The sequence below is a fragment of the Cavia porcellus genome, unplaced genomic scaffold, assembly GCF_034190915.1.
Source record: "Cavia porcellus strain 051 isolate PalLab524CR breed Dunkin Hartley unplaced genomic scaffold, mCavPor4.1 scaffold_4, whole genome shotgun sequence".
Taxonomy (NCBI): domain Eukaryota; kingdom Metazoa; phylum Chordata; class Mammalia; order Rodentia; family Caviidae; genus Cavia; species Cavia porcellus.
This window is the reverse complement of record NW_026947487.1, coordinates 99,376,278-99,401,803: the sequence shown is the minus strand read 5'-3', so window position 1 is coordinate 99,401,803 and position 25,526 is coordinate 99,376,278. Positions and strand designations below refer to the sequence as shown.

The window sequence follows — 25,526 nt, the reverse complement described above, 5'->3', positions numbered from 1 at the left end:
ATAGTAAATAAATATATAAAAATGATCAACCTCACTGGTCATTTGAGAAATGCAAATTAAACAATGCTGAGATTTTATCCACCACAGAAAGAATGGTTGTTATTAAGAAATCAACCAGTAACCAATGCTGGTAGGGCTGTAGGGAAAAAAGAACCCTTCTCCACTGTTGGTGAGAGTGTAGACTGGTGCAACCACTGCAGAAATTAGTGTGGACATTCCTCAGAAAATTAGAAGGTTCCATTTGACCAAGTTATTCTCCTTCCTGGTATCTCCCTGAAAGAACTAAAAGCATCGTACCACAGTGACATATGTACCTTCATCCAGAGGCACAGTCTGTAATAGCCAAATTTTGGAAACAGCCCAAATGCCCATCAACTGGTGAATGGATAAAGATGTATTTTTTAAACAAGGGTGTACTACTGTGCTATAAAAAACGATAAGCTTGAGACATTTCTACCTAAATGGATGCACTCTGAGACTGTACTCTTAAGTGAAATAAACCAGACACACATGCATAAATACCATGTTGCTTCTCTGTTATGGGAATTTGCAAGTGTAAATAAGGACCACGACATATAATAGATATTGTAAAATATGAAAAAATGTTCAAGTTGTGAGGGGAATAAGGGAGAGGGAGAAGGGAAGAAAAGAAGGGATAAGTAAAAAAAAAAAGAGAAAAGAAAAAGTGGAAACAAAACTTTTGCAAATGGGGAGGGGAGGAGGGCTTGAAGGGAGGGTAAGGGAATGGGGAAAAAACGGACAAGTTATATCCTGTACAGGTACAAATTCCCCACGACGTGTATAATAATTATATATACTTACAATATACCAAGTAAATCTGATTGGAAGAAAAAAGTACTTGAGACTGAAAAAAAAAAGATATGTACTTGTACTAACTCTCATGGTAAATATAATCACTATATACTTCAAATATGTACTAAAGCTGGGCGTGGTGGCACACACCTGTAATCCCAGCACTCAGGAGGTGAAGACAGGAGGCTCGCCATGAGTTTGAGGACAGTTTGGGTTACATAAGCAAGATCAAGGCCAGCCTGCATTACATAGTGAGACCCTGCCTCAAAAACAAACCAACAAACAACCCTAAAACAAAACAAACAAACAAAACAGCACCAAAAAAGTGAAATACATACTAAGAAAAAAAAAAGCTGGAGTTATAGCTGACACCTGAAAAACTAAAATATGATATCATCCAATTCTGGTGAAGATACATTGAAAAGGACATTTGCATACACTGTCAATGGATAATACATTCATATGATATCATGGGAAAATAATTTGGATAAATGCATGAAGAGCCATGAAACATTCACATGTTTTAATTCAGTAATTTCATTTTTCCATCTCTCCTTGATGTCAGAATCACTAAGCAAAGACTGTTCTGAACCCTAGCAAATACTGAGAACATCATATTTATTTAGGGACTAAAGAAAATAAATAAACAAAGTAAATATAACTTTAAACTGCTTTCAGTAAGATTTTAAGTTAAAAAAGAGCAGAATGTAAAATCATATACAGTTAACATTACAGCTGTATAAACATCCAATAAAAAGACTAAAGAACATGCACCAAAATGCTAAAAGTAGTTGTAACAAAGTTTCCCTCAAATTAAAAATGATTTATAATAGATATCAGCAGAGTGCATTTGGAAGATATTGAGTAGAAAGGGGTACATGGAATGCTGGGAGTATTCTAGATCCTGATGGCAGTTACACTATGTATATATATTTTGTTTGTATGTATAATACAATTAATATAATATGTAATGGTGCGAATAAGATCCGTGCATCTTGTTGTACAGATTTTATACCTCAATACATTTTTGTTCATGTGCTCTGTGGTTTTCATAGTCCAAATTACAATAATAATAAAAAAAGACACTGGGGAGAAGTGCGCAGGTAGTAAAGACGTTTATGTAGGGAAGAGAGAGGCAGAAGCAGGACTACTGTGAAGGAGAAGGAAGAAAGGAGGGAAAGAAGGAGGGACAAGGACATGCCATGTTCCTGTGTCTCCTTACTGGTTCTGGGAGTTAGAAGACTCTCCGCCTCCTCTCTTTCTCTTCCTTTGTTTTTCTTTTTCTTTCTTTTATTAAAATTAAAGAGCATCCTGGTACTCAGAGAAGCAAAAGGTCTTGTTCAGACTTGCAGCTGATGGGTGGCTTAGTGCCCTGAACCAGCACCTTCCATCTGCCCAGGTGTTGTCTAAGTTGCCCCTGCTCTGCTGTCCCAAAAGAGACCAAGCTGGGACTGACCCTCTCTGGAATGCTTGAAGGTCTTACCTAAGGCTGTATGTGCCACCAAGCAGAGGGCGAGACTCCAGATCAGAATACATCTCATGTTGTGGTTAGCTTCTGCCACAGGCTGGGGTGATGTCAGTGTGCTGATGATAGCTGTGACTGCCCCTTTTATCTTCCCCCCATCCCTATCAGCAGGTTATGCTTCTGACCAGCCCACACTCTTGTCTTTGGCTTCTGACAGGTCATGATTGATGCAACCCCTGCCCACTTTCCGTGTATGTGAACAATGGCTCAAAGCTAGGCAGGTGGGTGTGAATCAAGCTCTGAGGATACAGTAGATGCCAAGAACACAGCTGCACTCTGGGTCACTTGGCCCCTTAGCTCCCAGGTTTCCTCCCTGTGGATCTAGGGGCCTTGGGCCATCTTACTCCCCTCTGCTTTGCTCAGACCCTCTACAGACTTTTCTTCTATTTCAGCTCTCAACCAGGATCACTGTGAAGAAGGTCAGTGTTCAGGATAAGACATCAGACTAGTGGTGAGGCTCATGGGTTTCCAGTCTCACTTGGGAAGCCCACCTGGAAGCAACTGTGACAGGTCTGGTGCGGCACCTAGTGAGCCCGAGGCCAGGTGATGAGACGTTTCTCTTTACTAATCCTCAAGCTAAAGGAGGAGGAGGAGGCAACCAGGCAAAGATCCTGCCTGAAATTTGGAGCCTCAGGAGCATGGGGATGCAGGGAAAGCAAATTAAAGAAAATCTGAATTATGGACATGGTTCTCAGGCCATTTTTTTTTTTTAGAAAATCCTTGTATGCTGATTTGGGTTGGAGATTTCAGGTTCACTGTGTCCTGGGGCCTAGGATGGCATATTGTGTTCCCTCCCTTGTTAAACTCTTGCTGTTGGCAAGGTAGATGTCATCATCTGATGGCAGTCATGCAGATATCTCCTAAGATCGTTGCCTACAGTCTTTGCCCAAGAAATTTGTCTGAGCGATTGTCCAAAACAAGAAATTGTTTACGCAATAAGTGCCTAATGCTTTGTTTTGCTTCACTCTAAAACACCTGGAGGGAATGGAGGAAGAAGAGATGTTAGAGCTACAGGATGTAATAATTTGGAGTGGGTAGTGCTTCTGCGGCAGCAGCTGCTTCGTGTGGTGGTTTGGAGCCAGGCACCCTAAATCTGAATCTAGCACTGTTCTGCGCTAGCTGTGAGAGCCTGGGCAGATCGATTGATTTTACCAATCTCTGTTTTATCACTGGCAAAATAAGCAGAAGAACAGAGCAAATCTCTTACGATTGTGGTGAGAGTTAAGTGAGATAATGAAAGTAGAACAGGCTGGGCATAATGGCACATCTATAATCTCAGCACTCTGGGAGGCTGAGGCAGGATGATTGCCAAAGTTGAGTCTGGCCTAGGCAATTTACTGATTTAGCAAGGCCCTATCTCATAAAAAGGGTGGGAAGGAGGTTGGGGATATAGGTCAGTGCTAGGATCAATTCCAAGTACCATGGGGTAGGGGAAAAATAAAAGGAAGAAAAAGAAAAACAAAGGAAGAGAAAGTAAAGCACTCCAGAAGGACCCCACCATACCAAAATCGAGAATTCTCAAGACTCTTACGTAAAATGGTATAATTCTGCACCTAACCTGCACATATCCTCCAATATACTTTTATTTATTTATCTTCCACTATGCTTTAACTCATCCCTACAGTACTTATAATTTCTAGTACATGTAAATAGTGGCTAGGCTGTGTTGTTCCAGGAATAACAAGTAAAAAGTATGTGTGTAGCACAGATGGTTTGTTTGTGCAGTCAAGGGTCTTGATAAATCCCTAAGGTACTCAGACTGGGTTTGAACTTTTAATCTCCCAGTTTTAATGTTGGGTTTATAGGCATGGCATGCGCTACTACACCCAGCTCATATTTTCTTTCATGAACATTGGTAGAGGACTATAGTCAGTGTGGGATTTTTCGGGGATGGAGTTGAGACAGGGTCTAGCTGTGTAGTTCAGGCTGAACTGCCAGTGACCTTTCTGTCTCAGTCTCCTGAGTGTTGAGATTACAAGCATGGTCCACAACACTTGGCTTTCAGTGTGGAATTTTTTTTGAGACAGGGTCTTGCTATGTAGTCTAGGTTGGACTTAAAGCCCAGGCCAGCCTTGAACTTAGGGCAATCCTCCTGCTTCAGCCTCCCAAGTACTGGGATTACAGGCATGTGCCACCATGCCCATCTCAGTGTGGGATTTAAAGAGCAGGGTCTACCAGCACATCTATATCCCTGTGTTGAGCACTTTTCTATCTTCACTGTCTCCTGCTGAACTCCCTGGTGGGTTGTGACCACATCACTAGGAGTATGGGATTCAGGCTGTAGGAGACAGAGTGTCTTTCTCCTGGCCCCCAGGCTTCTGACCAAGTTAGCACCAAACACCCTGGAGTATATCTAAAAGCGCAGGCCCAGTAGGGAAAGGGAGTGGAGAAGGCAGATAACATGAGCCACCCTCCAGTCCTGGGTGTCAGCTACACAAAGTCTCCCCTACCCAGATGTGCCATTCCTTGGCCAGTTCTGTGTGGGCCTTATAGGTCAGTCTTGCCAACAGGTGGCCCCCGCTTTTGCCACCTCTCCCATCTCCTTTAGAGAAGTAAAACCTTTCATCTGGCCCATATTTTAAGCAATTGTGCCTGGGCGGACACCTCAATGGGGTGTCCAGGTCACATGTGGCCCCATCCAATGTGCACACGGGCCCAGGGTACATTGAATAGGCAACAGGTCAGCCAGGTGTGCTGGTGCATTATCATCTTAGGAATCAGAAGCAGCTGTTAGGAAGCCAGAATGTTTTATTTTCCCTACGTATCTTGCTAGCATTTTCTTGAAAATATCTATAAGTTTCTTGGCTGCACAAAGGGAACACAGGTAGCAATGTGAAATGGATTTTGAGCTCTGACAGATGTGGACTCTAAACTGACTTAGTTGCTTGTCATGTATGTATTACCACAGGTGATGAGGTCCTGGACAGGTTCCTAGGTTCTTGTGTGCTATCAACAAAGAATTGGATGGGCCTCATGATGGTAAAGAAAAGCAGCAAAGTTTAATTAGGCAAGTTTAATGCTTAGAGTGACGGGGTCACGCCAGTGAGAACGAAAATGGCATGAGTGCTGAAGGTTGAGGGATTAAAAATGTTGTGCCGGATGTATGGTGCCTCTCCTGGAGCTTCCAGAATGTGGCTGACAATGCAATCGGCAGTGCTAAGTAGTGTTACCTGTGTCTGTTGCATGTATCCTTTCTCATAAGTCACTCTGTAATAACTGGATATGAGATGCAGTACATTTGAAAGAATCTTCAAAAACTGTGAAGAAAGATTATAGTCAGTCATGTTGGAGTAGCTGGCGTACTTGCCTCCTGGTTTTGAATTTTGTAATTTTCCAGGGCAGGCTCAGGGGTCTTTCTTTTCTTGTCTCTGCCTCTATCTAGGTAGTAAGGCTTAGGACAAAGATCTGGAAGTTGGCATTACCCAGTTTCAAGTAAAAGGAGGGGAGTGGCCCCATAGTCCCAATTGTACCATCTATATTAACAATATAAATTTTTTTTCTTAAAACTGATTTAAAAGGCAATTCTACAAAGTATAATAACATGTTTATAATGTGTTATTGGCCTGGTAATGGATAGGAATTTTGTCACATATTTGCCAGTGACAGAACAAAGGAAATGGGTAGAAGAGCAGCTGTTTTGCCCATGCTGTTTCCTCTGTGTCAGGGGTGGTGAGGTTCTGCAGCTAGGAAGGGACAGAAGAGCCTATCCACTAGGGCTGGGAGATTGCACTCCCAGACCTAAGTGCCAGGGCCCTAGCTGGTGAAGGCCATGTGAGTGTGGGCCTATGGGATTCTGTTCTGTCCAGATATTGCCAGATCCTGATCTTGGTGTAGATGACAGAGTGGAGTCAGTTTGACACACACTTTCTTTTGTAAGGGACAAAGATTCAGACAGTGTGCGCCTAGGGTGAATTGTGATGTAATGGAGACACACTCAGGGATATGGGACCCAAAGAAGACAGAAAAGGCTTCCTGGGGGCTTGATCAGCGACCCGGGCCTTGACAAGAAGGAAGGGAGCAGAGCACTTCAGAGAGAAGTACAAAGGCCCAGAGGTGGGAAGAAGCTTGGTGACATTTCAGAAAAGCATCATGCCATTCTGCAGTGGCTGATGCTTGAAGGGACACAAGCCCATGTCAGTCTAGTTTAGGTTAAGCCTTACAGCAAGAGTAGGAGGCCACCTGGCTGGGACACTGCCATCTTTTGGATTGGCCCCAGTCAAGGAGACACAAGACTTGTCTCAGAGCTCCTCTGGGATCTTCCTGCCTTGCTTCTGTTGTTGCCACTGTTGGATCTTGCTGGGGAGTGTTTCTGTCCAGAACTGCATCTGGGCTTCCTTCAGCTTCTGCCTGATGCGTGGCACTAGGCTGATCTCCAAGTATTGCTCCAGCTGGTTGAATTGGGGCCAAAGAGGAAGTCCCTCGCCATTGGGGTCCCTGGGTAGAAAGAATGAATGAGGACCAAGGACTCTTGTACTGTCTTCTTGGAGGCAGATGTGAGTAGTACCAGGCCCAAACAGAGCATGCTTATTTACTTACTCATCCTGTTCGGGCAAACTGGGCCCACTGGGCCATCATGGTGAGGCTCAGCTGCTTCTCCTCCTCTGTGGCTTCTGGAAAGGCTGGTGGGAGTGACAGATCTAGATTAGAGTCAAGTGGGGCCTGGAGGGGGATCCTAGGTCCTCTGGGGCTGACTGGATAGAGATTTCTGTTCCTACAAGTCCAGTATGGCCCTTTGGAGCACAGAAACCTTGGGATTGCATTTCTGGCCACCTGTCCTTACCCAGGAGGGTGCTTTTGTCCATGAGGAAAGGACCCCCGAATACGAATGCTCTCTCAGCTGCATGGTCAGCCTTCACCCAGTGTGGTTTGATCTTTGCAAAAGAACTGGGTACATGCTGGAACTCATAGAAAAAAATAGGGACCTCAGAATCTGCAGAGAGAAGACACAATTAGAGTCAGGAATTGACAGCCTGATCCGGTCCTGAAGCCTTGGCAACACCAGCACATGATGACATCAATCTTAATTCCAATAACAATGAAGGCACAATTATGAGCAGCAAGCATTTTTGAGCTCTTGCTAAGTATTGAGCAACCTCTGGATGCCAAATGTGTGGCCCTTTATTCAGTCCTCATAAGAAACTTTGAATTAGATTCTATTATTATTTCTGCCTGACGTGTCAGAAGATACTGGTGGAATCTGTACCTGTCAACACTTGTTGCCCAGTTCCTGGACTCAAGTGGGGGTAGGTAGGGCAGGTGGCCAGGGAAAGATTTACCTTGGAGGTTTCTTGAGAAATTCAAAATAGGGATGTTGAAGAAGATATCACCAGGCCAGTTCCTGGAAGGCTTCACGTCTGGCTTGTGCATCCGAGGCACTGCTTAGATACTGGTCTAAGACCAAGGACATCATCTCAGGGGGCACATTCTAGGACAAGAAGTCATGGTTAGGTCTGTTTAGGGCCCTCCCAAGAAGCTTCCTTTATATCTTGGGGCTCAGCCACCTGCCTTCTTCCCTGGCAGTTCTAGATGGTATCTGGGAAGAATAAGCTCAAGTGTGATGTCAAATTCTAGTTTGGTGGCCACTCCTTGACACTAACCTCAGAAAGGTGGCTCATCCTCTCTGAATGTCAGTTTCTGCCTGGCAGTGTTGTTTGACAGCCGATAGGAAGTCCCTAGCACAAAGTCTGTCCTGGAAACAGGTGCTCAGTGGAAGTTAACTTGGAAATAAGTGAGAGAATAAATGACAAGGGCTCCCCACAGCTCCGAAGAGCAGTTCTGAGGTTGTGTGAATGGGGAGGCTCTGTGGCTTCCGAGAAAGAGAAACACGTAGATTGACTACCTCTGGGGTTACTGCACTGTTCCCTTTTTGAGGCAGGATCTCACCAGCCTCAAAATTCAGTAGCTCATTTGGAGAACATGTGTTTAGGAGGCTAATCCAGTTATATTAAGATGATTGTGAAGGTAATCCTTATGTACTCCAGGCTGGCCTACAACTTGTGATTCTCCTGCCCCAGCCTTCTGAGTGCTGGGATTGCATGCATGCATGCATGACAATAGTTGGCACCTGGTAGACTTTTCAAATGCAGTGTCCTTCTTACAGGTACTCAGGTGAGTGGAAAGTATCATTCTCATTTATAGGAATGGATTCAGCCATGTGGCCAAAGCTGGGATTTGACACTAGCACCATCTGGTTTCATATCTGACAGTGTGATTGTAATAGCTCTGGGGTCAGGCAGAGCTGGCTCAAACTCTGCCCCTGACTCCCCTTATTCATCAGGAGGTCTGAGCCTTGGTTTCCCCATTTGTAGAATGGGGGTAATGAAAGATCCTATTTCACAGAGCCGCAGTAAGGACTGAAGCTGACGAATGCCTGTTGTAATGTTCTGCTCAGCTCAGCTCAGTCCCTGGAACATAGGTCATGCTCAGAAAGGGGCAGTTTCCATGGTGACAATGATGCTAGCAGCAGTGATTTTTCCTTTGAGAATTACATTAACTCCATGTAGATTCGTGGATGGAGCTAAAACTCAGTAGCTGGACGAAGGTGCTTGGTCATAGTAGGCAGCTGTGTGCACTGGAAGGTAGAAGCAGAGACCCCTGGATTAGATGCCCCCAACCTCTTCCCTCTGCCTTTTGCCTTACCATACTGGTCAAAGGAGGCTTCAAGGTGTCCAGCATGTGCTCCCGGTTCATCTGCTCCATCTTATCCAGCAGATCAGAGCCCTTTGGGGGCACCAACATATGTTCAGTTCAACTGACTGTTGCCCCAGATATACTGCCGGTTCCGGGCTGGAAAAACATTCAGAGTTCTGATTGGAAACTCATTACGGAGCCACATAAACCTATTAGTCCTTAGACCCCAGAAGAGAAACCTCAATTTGGCAAAGGATGTGGTGGCTGGGAACAGTAGCACTGCATATAACAGGCAACAGCTGATGGCAGGACCATGGAAAATGAGAGAATTTACTCAACGTTTTTGCAGAATAACATCAAGAATAGCCTACAGAAACTGCAGCCTTTCCAGAGGGAAAACCAGAAGCAGCTCCTGAGATCTGTGCCATGTTGGAACTTAGGACCCTGGGAAGCCGAGCAAGCACCTCCCCTCCCTGGTAATCGGTGGCAGTGTGGCAGACTGCGGCCCTCCAGGGGGAGAACCAGCAGCAGCTCCTGAGATCCACACCATGTTGGAACTTAGGACGCTGTGAAACCAAACAACCAGCCTGCCTCCCTGGTAAGCAATAGTGAACCTACTGATACGTGGCCTAGAGTCAAATATCCCACTTCCCCTACCCTCCCCCCTCCACCGCCCATTAGCAAATGGGAACCAGAAATCTGAGCGTCTCCTGGGAGGTTGACCATAGCAAATAAAGGGGACTTCCTTCAACCATCTCTTTGAAGGCAAATATTTTTATTACTGTTTTGCTCTTTTCTGATTAATGGTACTGCTCTATTCAATATTCTGTTTTGATAAGTTCTATAGTGTTCTATATTTCATCTCAATCTGATATACGTGATTGAAAGAACAACTATTATAAAGATAACAAAATATACTGTGATACCTATTACTGTTATCCCGGTAACCTGCTGTGAAGTTCTGTACCAATTTCACTGTATGATCTTAATTGGCTTTATTTTGTCTTGTTCTGTTGTATACTTTCAAAATAAAATTAAAAAAAAAAAAAAAAAAAAGAATAGCCCTACAGGGTCATTGCAGAAGCCACAGAAAAAGTTAAAAAGGCTAAATGTTGGCTTTTACATGCTACAGTGTTAGGAGCCCTGGTCTTGAAAAGCCTTGACTTCCTGAGCTCAAATCCCAGCTCTGCTACTTACTAGGTACATGACCTGGTAAACTCTCTGTGTCTCAGTTTCTTAACCTGTCAAAGAGGAAGGGCAATGACCTGTCTCGTAGGAATGTTGTAAGGACTGAGTTAATGTGTATAAAAGGCCTGGAAGGCCTTACGAGGTGACTGGGTGCTTAAGGCAATGGGCAATTAAAAGGCTTGCCATAGCATTATGGACAGCCAAGCTGTTTATTAAAGTTCATTTCAATCACCCTTAACTCTTTATTAATCTGTGAGAACAGGAGCAGAAAATTCACAGATAAATAAAGAGTGTCCTAACTCCCAGTGTTATGGTTTATGTCTACATAACTTCCCCACCAAGCCTAACACTTTCATAGGTAGGGCTTTAAGGAAATGATTAGATCAGGGGGTGGGTTATTTATCAGTGTGAATTAGCCTATTGGTCAGTTCATAGCTGATGTTGAGAGGTGAAGCCTGGTTGGAGGAAGTGAGTCACTGGGGCGTGGCCTAGCACCCCCTGTCTCCTTCTTTCTTCTCTTGATCTCTCTGTTCTTCCTGTTGCCATGCCATGAGCTGTTTATTCTCCACTATGCTAGTTGAAACCTTTACCAACTGTAATCTGAAATAAAACTTTCCTCCTTTGTGTTGTGGGTGTTGGATATTGTGTCTTAGTGATGAGAAAGTAACTGGGATACCCAATACATGTACCTCAGAAAGTGAGCTTATTTTGAGAACATATCTTTAGGAAGCTAATCCAGTTACATTAAGATGCCTATGAAGGTAATCATTAATGGTGGGATCTCGTCCAGTATGATTTGTGTCCCTATAAGGGCAAAATAGAGACAGGGGAAAGACAATGCAAAGATTTTGTGAAGGGAGAAATTCTGCAAGCCAAGGAATACCTGAAGCTACCAGAAGCCAGGAGAGAGGTTGATTGTCCCTCACAGCACTCAGAAAAATCCAACCTTGCTAGTAGTTTGGTTTTAGATTTTTTTTTTTGTCTTTTTCTTTTTTATTGGTACCGGGGATCGAACTCACGACTGCCTGCTTGCAAGGTAGGTGCTTATGCCGCTGAGCTAAATCCCCAGCCCCTGGTTTCAGATTTCTAGCCACCCTGTGAAATGATAGCTTTCATTCACTCATTCATTAAAAATGAGACAGAATCTTAACATGTAGTTCAGTCTAGCCTTGAATTCACTGTAGCCCAAGCTGTCCTCAAACTTGTGGCAATTCTCCTGCCTCAGCCTCCCAAGTTCTGAGATTATAGGTGTGCACCACCATACCTGACAGAGATGACAGTTTTCTGTTGTTTGAAACCCCAGATAGTACTTTGTTATGCTAACCCTATCAAACTCATATAATAATTCTGTAAAAGGAAAAAGATGGAGAATGTCCACTTCCTCATTTGAAAACTTACTTCAAAACCATAGCAATTGACATAGTATGGTAGTGGCATAAGGACAGACACAGAAATTATTGAGAAAAATTTGAGAGCCTTGAGCTGGGAGTGATGGTGCTTGCCTACAATTCCAGAACTCAGGAGGCTGAGGCATGAAGAACATTGGCAAGCTTGTGACCAGCCTGGCCTACCAATGTGAGCTCAAGGCCAGCCTGAACTACATAGTGAGACCCTGTCTCAAAAAAAAAAAATTGAGAGCCCAAACATTATGCTTTTACCTTTACAGTCAGCTGATCTTCCATAAAGGTACCATGAAGGCAATTCATAAGAAAGAAATGTTTTAAAAAACGTGGTGTTTTTTTAAAAACAACTAGATAATCATATGCAAAAGAACCTCTAACACCATATATAAAAATTAACTTCAGATCTTCTCATGTTAGTGTATACCTGTACTACTATCATTTCAGATAGCTATAATAAAAGGATTGCAAGTTCCTAGGCTTGGAAATGTGGTGACTTAACAAGACCTTGTGCCAAAATATGAAATAAAAAATGGGATTGAGAAGTAGCTCAGTGCAAAGACCTTGGGTTCAATCCTCAGTGTTTGGGAAAAAAAAACCCCAACCTTCCAATGAATCATAGACCTAAAGGTAAAGAGCTAAAATTATAAAATTCTTAGAAGAAAATATAGGACTAAATCTTTGTCATTTTGGATTAGGCAAAGCAAAAGCAACAGAAGAAAAAAATAAATGCACTTAATAAGGATGAAAAATTTTTGTTGCAATGAACAATACTGAGAAAGTGAAAAAGCAACCCGCAAAATGGAAGAAAGTATTTTCAAATCCTATATATGTGATAAGAAACTTGTATGCAGAATATGTAACTTGGCTGGGCAAGGTGGCCCATGCCGGTTATCCCAGCACTCTGTGTTCTCCAAGTGTTCATGTGTAGGGAGATTGGTTCACCTACGTGGCAGTATAGGGATATGGGGTGTGATTTGCTCTTAAGAGTGGGGACTAGTGGGAAGTGTTTAGTCATTGGGAGATTAATATAGTACTCCCAGGATTCCTCCTTAGTCCTCCTGAGAGCCAATTTTGTTATAAAATCTTCCTGCCTGGAGATCTCTTTCTGTCTCTTGTCTCTCTGTCTCTGTCTCTCTCTCCATGTCTTTCTCTGTCTCTACCTCTCTTTCCATGTCTTTCTCTGTCTGTCTCTGTCTCTTTCTGTCTGTCTGTTTCTCTCTCTCAACATGTTTCTGCCATTGTGATTCAACCTTCCATCTAGTGATAGAATGAGACTGGGGAATGCAGAGTGGGAGGGCATCACAAGAATCATTAGAAGGTTATTTGTACTAGAGCCTCCAAAATTATGAGCTAAAGAAACTTTTTTCTTTACAAATTACCCTGACTCATGTATTTCTTCATAGTAATGGAAAACTAATATGTGCGCAAAAACGTACACAGGACTGTTATTAGGAGAGTAACCATAATGGCCAAAAAGGTGGAAACAATCTGTTATGGCTTATATCTAGATGTCCCTCCAAAGTCTATGTACTCATAGAGGTTTTGGAAGGTGGCTGGATCATCAGTATGTGATACTGATCTAAGGTATATGAATATGAATTATGGTTGTGCCATAACTGGATCAGTCTACTGACTGGGTTAGCAAAATTCTGTGTGTGGTTGAAAGAATTTACTGAAGACAGAAGCCCACACTGGGTATGGATGGCACTAAGCAATATGTTTTTATCCTGAATGGAATAAAAAGGGAAGGAAGGCTTGCTGCTTGCCTGCTTCTTTCTGCCTGCCACACCATGAACTATTTCTCCTCTGCCATGCCACTCTGCCTTGGAGTCACCTGACTATGAACCGAAACTCTTACAAACTGAGCTAAAATAAACTTTTTTTCTTTTAACTCGTGTCACGTATTTTGTCCCAGCAAAGCAAAAAGTAACTTAGACACAATTCCAATGTGTATCAACTGATGATTGTGCAAATGGAATGTGGTGTATCTATCTGCACAATTGATGCCCTGGCCATGAAAAGGAATGAAGGCCTGATACACGTACAGCGGAGTTAACCTTGAAAACATCATGAAATAAATCAAACCCCAGAAGACATTTAGTTTACATTTCCCTTTTGATGAAATGTCCTATTTAGGTACATAAATAGGTTTGACAGAAATAGATTAGAGACAAACAGATTAGTGGCTGCTAGGGACAGTGGGAGGGGATTAGAGAGTGACTGCTAGTGGGATCTGCACTGTTTTCTAGAGTGATGCAAATGTTCTGGAATAAAATACTGACAAAGGTTGCACAACTTTGTGAATACTCAAACCCACTAAAGGCAATGCTTGCAGAGGTGTGTTTTATGGTGCATATGTTATGTTCTAATAAAGCTGATTTTGGGGGAGGGTATTTTTTTTTTTTGAGATGCGGTCTTGTTATGTGGTCCAGGCTGACTTTGAACTCACTACGCAGCCCGGGATGGCCTCAAATCTTGGCTATTCTCCTTCCTCAGCTTCCTGGGAGATGGGATTACAGGTGTGCACACTGTACTTGGTTAGAGCAGATATTTAAAGAATGATGGTCAGTAAAAACTGTTAAGGTTGCAACTCAGCCTGGAGGCTGAGTTGAATTTAGAAGGTGCTATGGCAATGTGTGAGAAGTGTGTATGGAATATTTTCACAAAGGGTATCATTCTTTCTTTTTCATGGTTTAACATTGATCTGACTGAAAAATGTTCATTTGTGCTCATATGGATACCAAGAAGAGTCAGGAAACCCTTGTCCTAGTGATGCGGTGAGCAACCCTCAGGTCTCAGATTTCTGAGAACCATCCTTCCTACTAGGTCTTTGCAGCTGATCTTGGCAACCAGCTATATCAGCTGTCTAAGTTGATGAGGTGAACAGGGGTAAAGCTGCCTGTCAGAAAGTGTGACATTAGCCTAGAAATTACAAAGCTTTATCCTTGAAAGTTAAGGTTGCATGAGCCTCTCCTATGGTAAGCAAATACCTCTCTGGGAATTGCTTCCAAAGGAATAAGTCAGGGTACAAAGACTAGATATTCCCTGTTCTATTAGCTGCAGTGGCAAAAATCAGCACCTGTTCAAAACCCAAAGTGAAACCTTTGTGTGGGATTTGTAGGTATTAAAAGCAATTGCTGGATGGGGAAGTAGATTAATGGTAGAACACTTGCCTGGCATGCACAAGGCCCTGAGTTCCATTTCCAGCATTGAAAATATTTTAAAAAGTAATTGCTAAGAGCATGAGTAGACAAGTGACAATGATACAAGATGTTTAGAGGGAAAGAATGATACTGACACTGTTGTGGGGAATTCTGTACCATTGGAATGGACTGGAAGGTGACTGGCCTGTGAGGTCCCCAGTGACTTAATGCTATCTGAACCCTGAGTCTCAGCAAGTCAGCATCAAGATCAGAATCACCCTAACCAGTCTCACAGAGTCTGATGTGTAAACCAGATACCAGCAGAAATCTGCTGAGGTTTAATGCTTCTCAGAAGAACTCTTGGTGCAAAATGCTATCCCTGAAAGGGAAAATGAAGCTGGATGATCTTTAGCTGGGAGACTCTCAAACTTCTAGGGGCTTCATGTTTCTCACCTACGAAATGAGAAAACAGGAGCACTCATCACACGGCAGTGGTAACGATGGTCAGGGCCTTGAAGGGCAGCGATGCTGAAGGACACTCACCTTGGGGATGAGCCATCCAGACTCGTGATTGTTGATACCTATGAGCAAGGGCACAGGGTGGAACTGTCTTTCCTTCAGGAGCTCCTCAGGGCTTTTGGGAAAGAAAGAGCCATCGATGGTATAGGTAGGGCTTATCATTTTCTGCAGGAGAAAATAAAACAGGGCACCCATCCCCACCTCAGTGCCTCTGTCAGGACCATGCCTCAAAGGATGAGGCCATAGGGGTCACCTAGCTGAGTGGCTGAGCCTTCAGGGAAAATGAGAGGATGGAGATAACAAGTTAGGGACCCAGAGGGATACAGGAGACCCAAACAAGTGCTGCTTCCAAGCAGATCCAGTGTCCAGAAGACAGGGCCAAACCTAGGGGCCAGGGGCAGCCCTCAGCCCCTTCCTCTTGTGGATGATTCCCCCAAACCCATCTAGGATTGGTGATTTCTGTCTCTGAGGTTGCTGGACAGAAGGCCCTCTGGGTTTCTGCCTGCCACTATCCCCAAAGAGGTGGCATACCAATTCTTTGGTAAGGATCAGTTCTTCTGCTTCCTTCTGTCGAAAGCACTGTACCAACTCAGCTGGCGAGTGGGAGCTGCAGCCCAAAGAGTCTGCAAGCCTCTGGGGATAGACAGAAATGTCTCACCGCTTCTCAGCCTCCTACCCTACCCTCCCATGGAAAGGGGGTGCATCTGTAGGACTGGGCTGTGATGTCACAAATGCAAGCCAAGGATCTGCTGCCACCTATGGGAGACCTTCCTTATCCTCTGTACCTCAGTGACACCAAATTGTGACTGCCCTCTGAGAACAAGCTTCCTTCCTTTCTTTTTTTTTTCTTTTTCTACTCCAGTCTGTGTAAGGGCAGGCCTAGCAGGGCAGTGAACCTGGGCTGGTTCTCAAGTGGTTTCCAGAGTTTGTTGCTCTTTGCCTCAATACCCTGCTAGAACATTGGCTTCCTTTCAGAGCTAACACCCATTGACCAAAGGGCCAACTTCAGTGTATAATTCTGGCTTTATTTGGGGCCCTCCTCTGAGATGAACTTTGGGGAGTAATAATGTTTTTCTTTTTATTTTATAGTACTAGGGATTGAACCCAGGGCCTTCATATTGGGCTAAACATTGAACCCTTTCTTTCATTTTTTAGTTTGAGGCACAATGTTGCCAATTTATTAAATTGCCCAGAATTAGTTTGAATTTATAGTCCTTCTGTCTCAGCCTCCCAGAGTGCTGGGATTACAGGTGCCTGCTATTATGCCCAACTTGCATCTTCCTCTATTCCAGATAGCAGTGGCGCAGGGCTTTCTTCCATTTAGGCTCTGGACCTTCACTCTAGCTTCTCAGGTTTTAGTTGGAAGTCAGCCTTCTGCCAGGTCAGCTGTGTCACCTGAAGAAGCCAAGGATCCCAAGACGGTACTGAATTGTGACCACTACCACATCATCATAGGCAGCCAGGGCTGATCCATCCTGGGAGGTGGCGGAACCTATTACCAATACACCTCCATGGATCCACACCATGACCTGCAGAGACAGCCATGGGACAGTGACTTCCAGTCCCCAGGGCCCCAGCTGCTCATCTATCAGCCCAGGGCATTTTCAGGACCCTTGGAATGGTTTGGGGACAGGAATGGGAAGGGAGAGAAGTGCAGGATGGAGCTTAATGGATGAACAGGTCCCTCTGGGCTGCATACTGGCTTCCTGGCCTTTGTAGTGGCCTTAGCTGGGCTGTAGATGTTGAGGATCAGGCAGTCCTCAGAAATAGGGAAGAGCTTTTGTTTTCCATTAAGTGAGAATCTGCTGTTGTTCATTTTCTCTATGTCCTGCATGCACCTGCAGTCAAGAAGGAACCGAGGGATAGCTGGTCAGCCCCACCTATGCTAGCAGCTAGACCACCTGACCCCAGACCAGCTGCTTGCCTATCTCCATTCAGGCTACTCACATTGGGGGGTCAGTGCTGGCATCCTGCACACTTTCAGGGCTGTGCTGGCAGTGGGGCAGAGAACCTGAGAGGCCCCAGTGGTGGCTGCGCAAACGAGATACCCAGGAAGACATTCACAAGGCGGTCTGTACCCTTCACGCCCACCTGTCGGCCTTGCACCAAGCGCAAGAGGGTGTCCACTTCAGGCCGAGTGGATTGGGGCTCTGAGGGCAGGACAGAGGACCATAAGGTGAGCTTTTGGCCTCTATGAGGGGAAAGGTGGGAGACAGACTCTCAAGATGAAGGAAACATTTGCTTTCCAAGTGTCTATCCTGTCAGGCTCTTTTTTTTTTTTTAAAAAATTTATTTAAAAGGAAAAAGAGAAAAACACAAAGCAAAACAAAGCGGTGTAAGGGTACACGTAATACAGAACTACAAAAAAAAAAAACAGTAAGAAATCACCTGTTAATAGATTACATATTATCATCTTAGAAATAGTTGCTCAAATCACAGTATCAAAGAATACAAAGTGGACATTCAAACAGAGAGACTGCAAACAGCTGTGTTCAATGATCCAAAAACATTAATATAGTCATCTATTTAACACCCCTAAACACACTTGCTGTTATATCCATTAGAGCTCTTTTTTCCCCCTCTCTTTTTTACAACAAAATTTACACATTTTGGATTTTATTACTCCTTAGTTCTTATTACTTTTTTTGGGGGGAGAGAATAAAGTCAAATATGGCAAAACAAAGCTGTCAGTCAAAACCAAGGATAGACATAGCACATGATGTAAAACAGAGTACAAGGTTATCAACAATGGTTATCAATGATGTTTCTTGTTTCCTTAAAAAGAATTGTCTATCTCATTAGATATTATAAAGTTGGACAAAACAGTAGAGAACAAGACCAATAAAACTTAGGCATTGTAAACATTACAGGACTTCCAAAGGAGACAATAGTCAAACCAGAATGGGCATCTTAGTGAATCTTATTGCCTTCAAAGTAGTTGCCTATACCCTCAAACTTGATGCTATCATACAGAATGGAACAGAGTCTAATCAGTCAAAACAAGATCGTGGAAGTATTACAGGACTTCAAAACAAGTTAATAGGAAATCAAAAAGAGTTACTATTATATATCCTGCTAACTTTTTAAATTTTTCCCCTTAATTAAAACAAACATAAGAAATAACTAAATAATTTTTTTAAAGAATAAGGGAGAGATTGAGATAAAACAGGACATAACAATATAACAATACAGGTCAAAGCGTGACTGTTTCAGCAATCTAGTGCTTCACCACCAAATAACCCGACTTAATAGTAGTTACCATAGTGTCTGTCTTTTTCCTTGAAATATTTGGATAAAACTTCATATACTATAGCTTCAAATATTTCCATATCAAGAAGCCCAGAATAAAGCCTTTCCAATTAATAAGTGAAAACTTTATAAGGCTTCAAGGCCACATAATGGGGAATCATGATTACCACATATTTTTATATATTTGAATCATTACTTACATTAGATAAACTATTCGGTATTCACACATGTGAGATTGATTTATTTCACTTATGAATATGGTCTCAAGCTGTGCCCATTTATTGATAAATATCTCAATGTGATCCTTCTTTATAGCTGAATAATACTCCATTGTATAGAAATACCACAACTTTTTTTATCCATTCCTCAGTTGATGGACACTTGGGTTGTTTCCAAGACCTGGTGATTACAAATTGTGCTGCTATAAACATAGGTGCACATATATCACTGTGGTATGATGCTTTCAGTTCTTCTGGGAATATGCCTAGAAGTGGAATAGCTGGAATAAATGGGATTTCCAATCCCAACTTTTTGAGAAATCTCCAGACAGACCTCCACAAAGGCTGTACCAGCCTACACTCCCACCAACAGTGCAGGAGAGTTCCTTTTTCCCCACAGCCTCTCCAGCATTTGTTGTTGTTGGTTTTCTTGATCCTGGCCATTCTTTCAGGAGTGAGACGGTATCTCAGTGTGGTTTTAATTTGCATTTCTCTAATGACCAATGATGATGAACATTTTTTCATGTATTTATTTTCCATTTGCATTTCTTCATCTGAGAATTGCATATTCATCTCAGATGCCCATTTCTGGATTGGATCTTTGAATTTTGGAGGTCTGAGTTTTTTTAATTCTTTATATGTTTTAGACAAGAGTCCCTTGTCTGAGAGAGAGTTCACTAAAATCTTTTCCCAGTTTGTGGGTTTTCTTTTCACTATACTGGAGATTTCTTTTGACATGCAGAAACTTTTTAATAAGAAATGGTCCCAGTTATTGATTCTGGGAAGTATTTCCTGTGCGGTTTGAGTCCTGTTCATGAATTCTCTACCTACTCCTATGTCTCCAAGGTTTCTACCCAATTTGTCTTCCAATAGATTTAGTGTTTCTGTTTTAATATTCAGATCTTTGACCCATTTAGATTTTAATTTAGTACATGGTGATAGACATGGGTCTAGCTTTAGTTTTCGGCAAATGGAGAGCCAGTTTTTCCAGCACCATTTATTAAAGAGACTGTCGTTCTTCCAATGAACCTGCTTGGCTCCTTTATCAAAGATAAGGTGGTTGAGTGTGTTTGTAGTTGTGGTTGTATCTTCTAATCTATTCCACTGATCTTCGGCTCTGTTTTGATTCCAATACCATGTTGATTTTACTACTGTTGCTTTGTAGTATAACTTCAAGTCAGGGATTGTGATGCCTCCTGCTTTGTCTTTGCTGCTTAGAATTGCCTTTGAGATTCTAGGTCTCTTCTGGTTCCAGATGAAATTTAGGAGTGATTTCTCTAGATCTATAAGGTGTGTTGATGGTATTTCTATTGGGATTGAATTGAATCTGTATAACAGTTTTGGGAGAATGGCCATCTTCACAATGTTTGTTCTTCCTATCCATGAGCAAGGGATGTCTTTCCATTTTCTGAGATCATCCTCAATTTCCTTTTTCAGTGTATTATAATTTTTACTGTATAAGTCTTTCACTTCTTTCATAAGAGTAATTCCTAAATATTTCATTTTTTTGCTTGCTAATGTGAATAGTCCAGTTTCTCTTATTTCCCTCTCTGTGATTTTGTTGTTCGTGTATAGGAATGCTATTGATTTCTGAGTATTGATTTTGTATCCAGCCACATTACTGAATTTATTTATTGTATCTAAGAGTCTTTCAATGGAGTTTAGGGGGTCTTCTATGTAGAGTATCATGTCATCTGCAAACAATGATAATTTAACTTCTTCTTTTCCTATCTTTACCCCTTTTATTTCTCTTTCTTGCCTAATTGCTCTGGCTAGTACTTCCAGTACTATATTAAATAGGAGTGGTGATAAAGGACATCCTTGTCTTGTGCCTGATTTTAAAGTAAAGGCTTTCAATTTTTGGCCATTTAGTATGATGCTGGCTGTTGGTTTGTCATAAATGGCCTTTATTATATTGAGGTAAAGACCATCTATTCCAATTTTCTGTAAAGTTCTTATCATGAATAAATGTTGAACCTTATCGAAGGCTTTTTCTGCATCTATAGAAATGGTCATGTGATTCTTATTTTTGGCTTTATTGATATGGTGGATTACATTTATTGATTTGCATATGTTGAACCATCCTTACATTCCTGGGCTGAATCCCACTTGGTCATGGTGTATAATCTTCTTGATGATTTGCTGGATCCTATTTGCCAATATTTTATTGAGGATTTTTGCATCTGTGTTCATTAGGGAGATCGGTCTATAGTTCTCTTTTTTAGTTGGGTCTTTCTCAGGTTTTGGTACTAGAGTAATATTTGCTTCCAGGAATGACTTAGGAAGGATTGCTTCCCTTTCAATTTCATTGAATAGTTTGAGGAGTGTCGGCATTAGGTCTTCTTTGTATTTCTTGTAGAATTCTGCAGTGAATCCATCTGGGCCTGGGCTCTTCTAGGTGGGTAAGGACTTAATTACATTTTCAATTGCATTAACAGAGATTGGGTTATTCAACAGTTTTAAATCCTCTTGATCTAGCTTTGATACTTCATATGTTTCTAAGAATCTGTCTATTTCTTCTGTGTTATCAAACTTTTGAGAGTAGAGGTTTTCGAAATAGGTGTTGATGATCTTCTGTATTTCTATTGGGTCTGCAGTGATTTCACCTTTTTCATTTCTTATTGCATGAATTCGAGCTTTTTCTTCCTTTTTTAAAATAAGGTTGGCTAGGGGCTTATTGATTTTATTTATTCTTTCAAAGAACCAACTCTTTGATTTGTTGATTCTTTGGATTGTTTTTTTAGTCTCTATTGCATTGATTTCTGCTCTGATTTTTATAATTTCCTCTCTTCTTTTGGCTTTGGGCTTGACTTGCTCTTCTTTTTCTAGCTGTTTGAGGTGTCGCATCAAGTTATTTATTTGTATTCGTTCTGTTTTCCTGATGTGGGAACTCAGTGCAATAAATTTTCCTCTCAGGACGGCTTTCATTGCATCCCACAGATTCCGGTAAGTTGTATCTGCATTTTCATTTTCTTTTAGGTATTGTTTAATTTCTTCTTTAATTTCTTCTGTGACCCACTGATTACTCAAGAGTGTGTTATTCAGTTTCCATGTGTTTGCGGGATTTTTGCAGTATCTTTTATCATTAATTTCTTTTTCTTTTTTTTTTTTTTTTTGTCTTTTTCGTTTTTTATCGGTACCGGGGATCGAACTCACGACTGGCTGCTTGCAAGGCAGGCGCTTATGCCGCTGAGCTAAATCCCCAGCCCCTTATCATTAATTTCTAATTTCAGAGCGCTATGATCTGATTACATGCAAGGGATGATTTCAACTCTTTTGCATTTGTTTAAATATGTTCTGTGAGCTAATATATGGTCTATTTTAGAGAATGATCCATGTACTGCTGAGAAGAATGTGTATTCTGATGTTGTTGGGTGGAACATTCTGTATATGTCTATCAAACCCATTTGTTCACAGGTGTGATTCAGTTCTGTTGTTTCTTTGCTCATTTTCTGTCTGGTCGATCTGTCCCTTGGTGTCAATGGCGTATTAAGGTCTCCTGTTACAATTGTGTTACTGATAATTTGAGTTTTCATTTCTGTTAATAATTGTTTTATATAACTGGGCGCTCTGGAGTTTGGTGCGTATATATTTAAGATAGTTATCTCTTCCTCTTGGAGTTTTCCCCTTACGAGTATGTAGTGACCTTCTTTGTCCTTTATGGTCATTGTTGGTTTAAAGTTCATGTTGTCTGCAAACAGAATGGCTACTCCTGCCTTTTTTTGGATTCCTGCTGCATGAAGAATTGTTTTCCATCCTTTGACTTTCAGTCTGTGAGAATCCTTCTGGGTTAGATGGGTTTCCTGTAAACAGCATATGGTTGGATTTTGTTTCTTGATCCATTCTGCTAGTCTGTTTCTTTTGATTGGTGCATTGAGACCATTTACATTAATGGTTATTACTGTTAAATGCTGGTTTATTATAGGAATGTTATCTCTCTGCTGTTACATCTTTATCTTTCTGTTCTGTTTAATTATTTGCTTTGCTTAGTGGTTTTTTCCTTTGTGTATCTAAACTGTCTTTCAATATTTTTTTGCAGGGTTGGTTTGGTGTTCATGAAGTTCTTCAGCTGTTCTTTGTCATGGAAGTATTGTATTTCACCATCAATTTTGAATGATAGTTTTGCAGGTTATATCAGTCTAGGTTGGAAATCATTTTGCTTTAGGATCTGGAATACTTCACTCCATGCTCTTCTTGACTTTATTGTTTGTGCTGAGAAGTCTGCTGTCATTCTGATAGGTTTTCCTTTATAAGTGATCTGTCTTTTCTCTCTGACAGCTTTTAATAATCTATTCTTGTGTTGAATTTCTGGGATGGTGATTATTATATGTCTGGGTATAGTTTTCTTTTGGTTATGACTATTGGGAGTTCTATATGCTTCACTGATCCTGATATCAGTTTCTGATCTCATGCTTGGGAAATTTTCAGCTATTACTTCTCTAAATATCCTCTTGACATCCTTTATGTTGTCTCCTTCTTTTTCATTAATCCCTATCATTCTTATGTTATTCTTCTTTGCATCGTCTTGCAGTTGTTGAATTGTTGTTTCCTGATTCCTTGTTATTTTTAAAAGATCTTTCCTTTCCTGTTCACTAGCTGCAATCCTGTCTTCAAGGTCTGAAATTCTATCTTCACTTTCATTAAGGCGGTTTTTACAACTTTCATTGGAGTTTTTTATTTCCTGTATATCTCTGTGCATCTGCATTATGTATGCTGTTTGTTTCCTATATTGCTCGTCTAGGGATTCTATCTTTTTGTTTAGTTCCTCCAATTTTTTATCTGTGTTTTCTTTAGATATATTCAGAATCTCTTTCATTTCTTTTATCATCTCTTCTTTTATCTGGGAGATTATTTCGAGTTTGAATTTCTTTAAAGCTTCCTGAAGTTGCTTGTCAATTTCAGTAGCCATTGTGTCCGATATTTGAGGCGGATGGCATATATTTTCTTCTATATACATTGCTCCTAGGGTTTCTTGAGATGGGCTGGAGGTTTGAGGTTGTAATTTGGTCTTTCATTTTGCCATTTTCCTATATTTCTGTGTTTCAAGTGTTATTTGAAAACTTCCTCAGGATCTGTTGAAAATCCCCTTCTATGTTTGCAGCTACTGAGACTCTGGCACCACGCTACCCCAAGCCACTGGGCCTGCAGAACCAATGGCCCTCCTCTGCCTGCTCAGAACTCCACAGTTCCAGACAAGCTGGGCCTCAGGGACACTGTGTGCCCACCTGCCCCTTGGAAGCTCCACAGCTCTCCAATCGCAGCCAGGTTAGAGTACTCACCACAGGCCATGGTGCCTCAGGAACTTGCGATCCCTCCCTGCTCGCAGAGACATCCACAGTCCTCCAAACATACGGAGAGGCCGATGCAGGCACCCCAGATCTGCCCAGCCCCTCCTCTGCACATCGATGGCTAGGTGCGGCAGTCTGAAACAGGCTGGGCTCCGGGGATAGTGTGGGCCCACCCACCCGTCGGAAGCTCAGCAGTTCTCCAAGTGCAGCCAGGATGGAGAGGCAGATGTAGAGGCCTAAACCTACTACTCCACTTCACTGCACCAAGAAGCCTGGAGGATCCGGAACAGTCTGAGATTTGGGCAGAGTGTGCTGAGCACTCACCACAGGCCGCGGTGCCTCAGGAACTTGCGATCCCTCCCTGCTCGCAGAGATATCCACAGTCCTCCAAACATACGGAGAGGCCGATGCAGGCACCCCAGATCAGCCCCTGTCAGGCTCTTTTGAAAACTTTCAACACAGCACCTGGATAACATCCCCAGAAATCCTGTGGGCTGGGCCCCATGACTCCTCTGACTTTCTTGCTTCTGCCTTGGCATTAGCCCCCAGCCCCTTCGACCAAACTAGGCCTGCTGTGGGGCCTGGGGGCTTGGACCAAGCACTTCCTAGTTGAACCTCATATGACTCCTCTGCTATATAAGATGTCTTAACCATATCTTTATCCTCTGTGTTTTGATTCTTAGACATCTGGAGCTTGGTAGACCCTCCTAAGAATAGTCAAACAAGGCACTCACATGTGAGGTGAGCGAGGGCCACATTCCAGCCCACCTCACATGCCTAACCACTAACTAGCAGTCCTGGTCACCCCAGGGCCAGCAATCAGGTAACTAGGTACAGCCCTCATTGTCCAAAGCCCACTTTTATTATTCAAGTCAATCAATCCTAAACCTGCTTAGCCTGCTTCCCCTACTCCTACCTGTGGAGACAATATTAAGTACCCCTGCCCAGACTTCCCTATTGCTCCCACTGGTGGCTTTCCCTTTGTGGCCCTGTGGGGTATGAGGTACCTCCTGTTCCCAGGGTACAGTGAGTATACTTCTTTCATTGTGGCAGTATTTTGCACACCTGCTTATTTTACTCTATCTGAGTAATATAAATTCTAGGTCTTCCTAAAAAATAAGGGCAATAATGTCCCTGAGCAGGGCTGCTCTGGGGCTTATACAGATAGCAAAGGCAGAGCCACGGTCCAGAGAGGATGTGCAATCTTTGTCCTTCCTTCTAACTGGATCTCTTTCATGAGCAAGCTGCTTATCCCTTCCTGTCCCTATCTCTCTTACCTCTGCCCACACAATCCTCTAACTGACCCAGAAACTTCCACCCTTGCAAGTAGAGTGCCTGTGTCTTACCAGTAGCTGTGGCAGGAAATACCAAGAGCAGACAAGCTGCCCAGACCAGGACACCAGACCCAGATTTCACCATTGCTCCCTGCTTGTCACAGCCGACTGTGGGTAGAAGTTGCAAAAGTTGAAAGAGTGCCGTGTTTGAAGGCAGGACAACTTTTTAAACAAAAGGGATTTATTTAGCTTACCATTCTGGAGGTCCAAAGGCAT

General features: G+C 42.4%; 1 protein-coding gene across 1 annotated transcript; it reads right to left on the bottom strand.

Annotated features, from left to right (window-relative positions):
• Positions 1–6,336: 6,336 nt before the first annotated feature.
• Positions 6,337–25,526, bottom strand: Ces3 (carboxylesterase 3). The gene is given in 14 exon segments (XM_063246676.1): positions 6,337–6,773; positions 6,880–6,957; positions 7,119–7,268; positions 7,615–7,666; positions 7,668–7,763; positions 8,978–9,058; positions 15,246–15,386; positions 15,753–15,852; positions 16,617–16,750; positions 16,921–17,059; positions 17,169–17,204; positions 17,206–17,371; positions 25,323–25,418; positions 25,505–25,526. Coding segments are annotated over 14 exon segments (1,488 nt in total). The 3' UTR covers positions 6,337–6,576.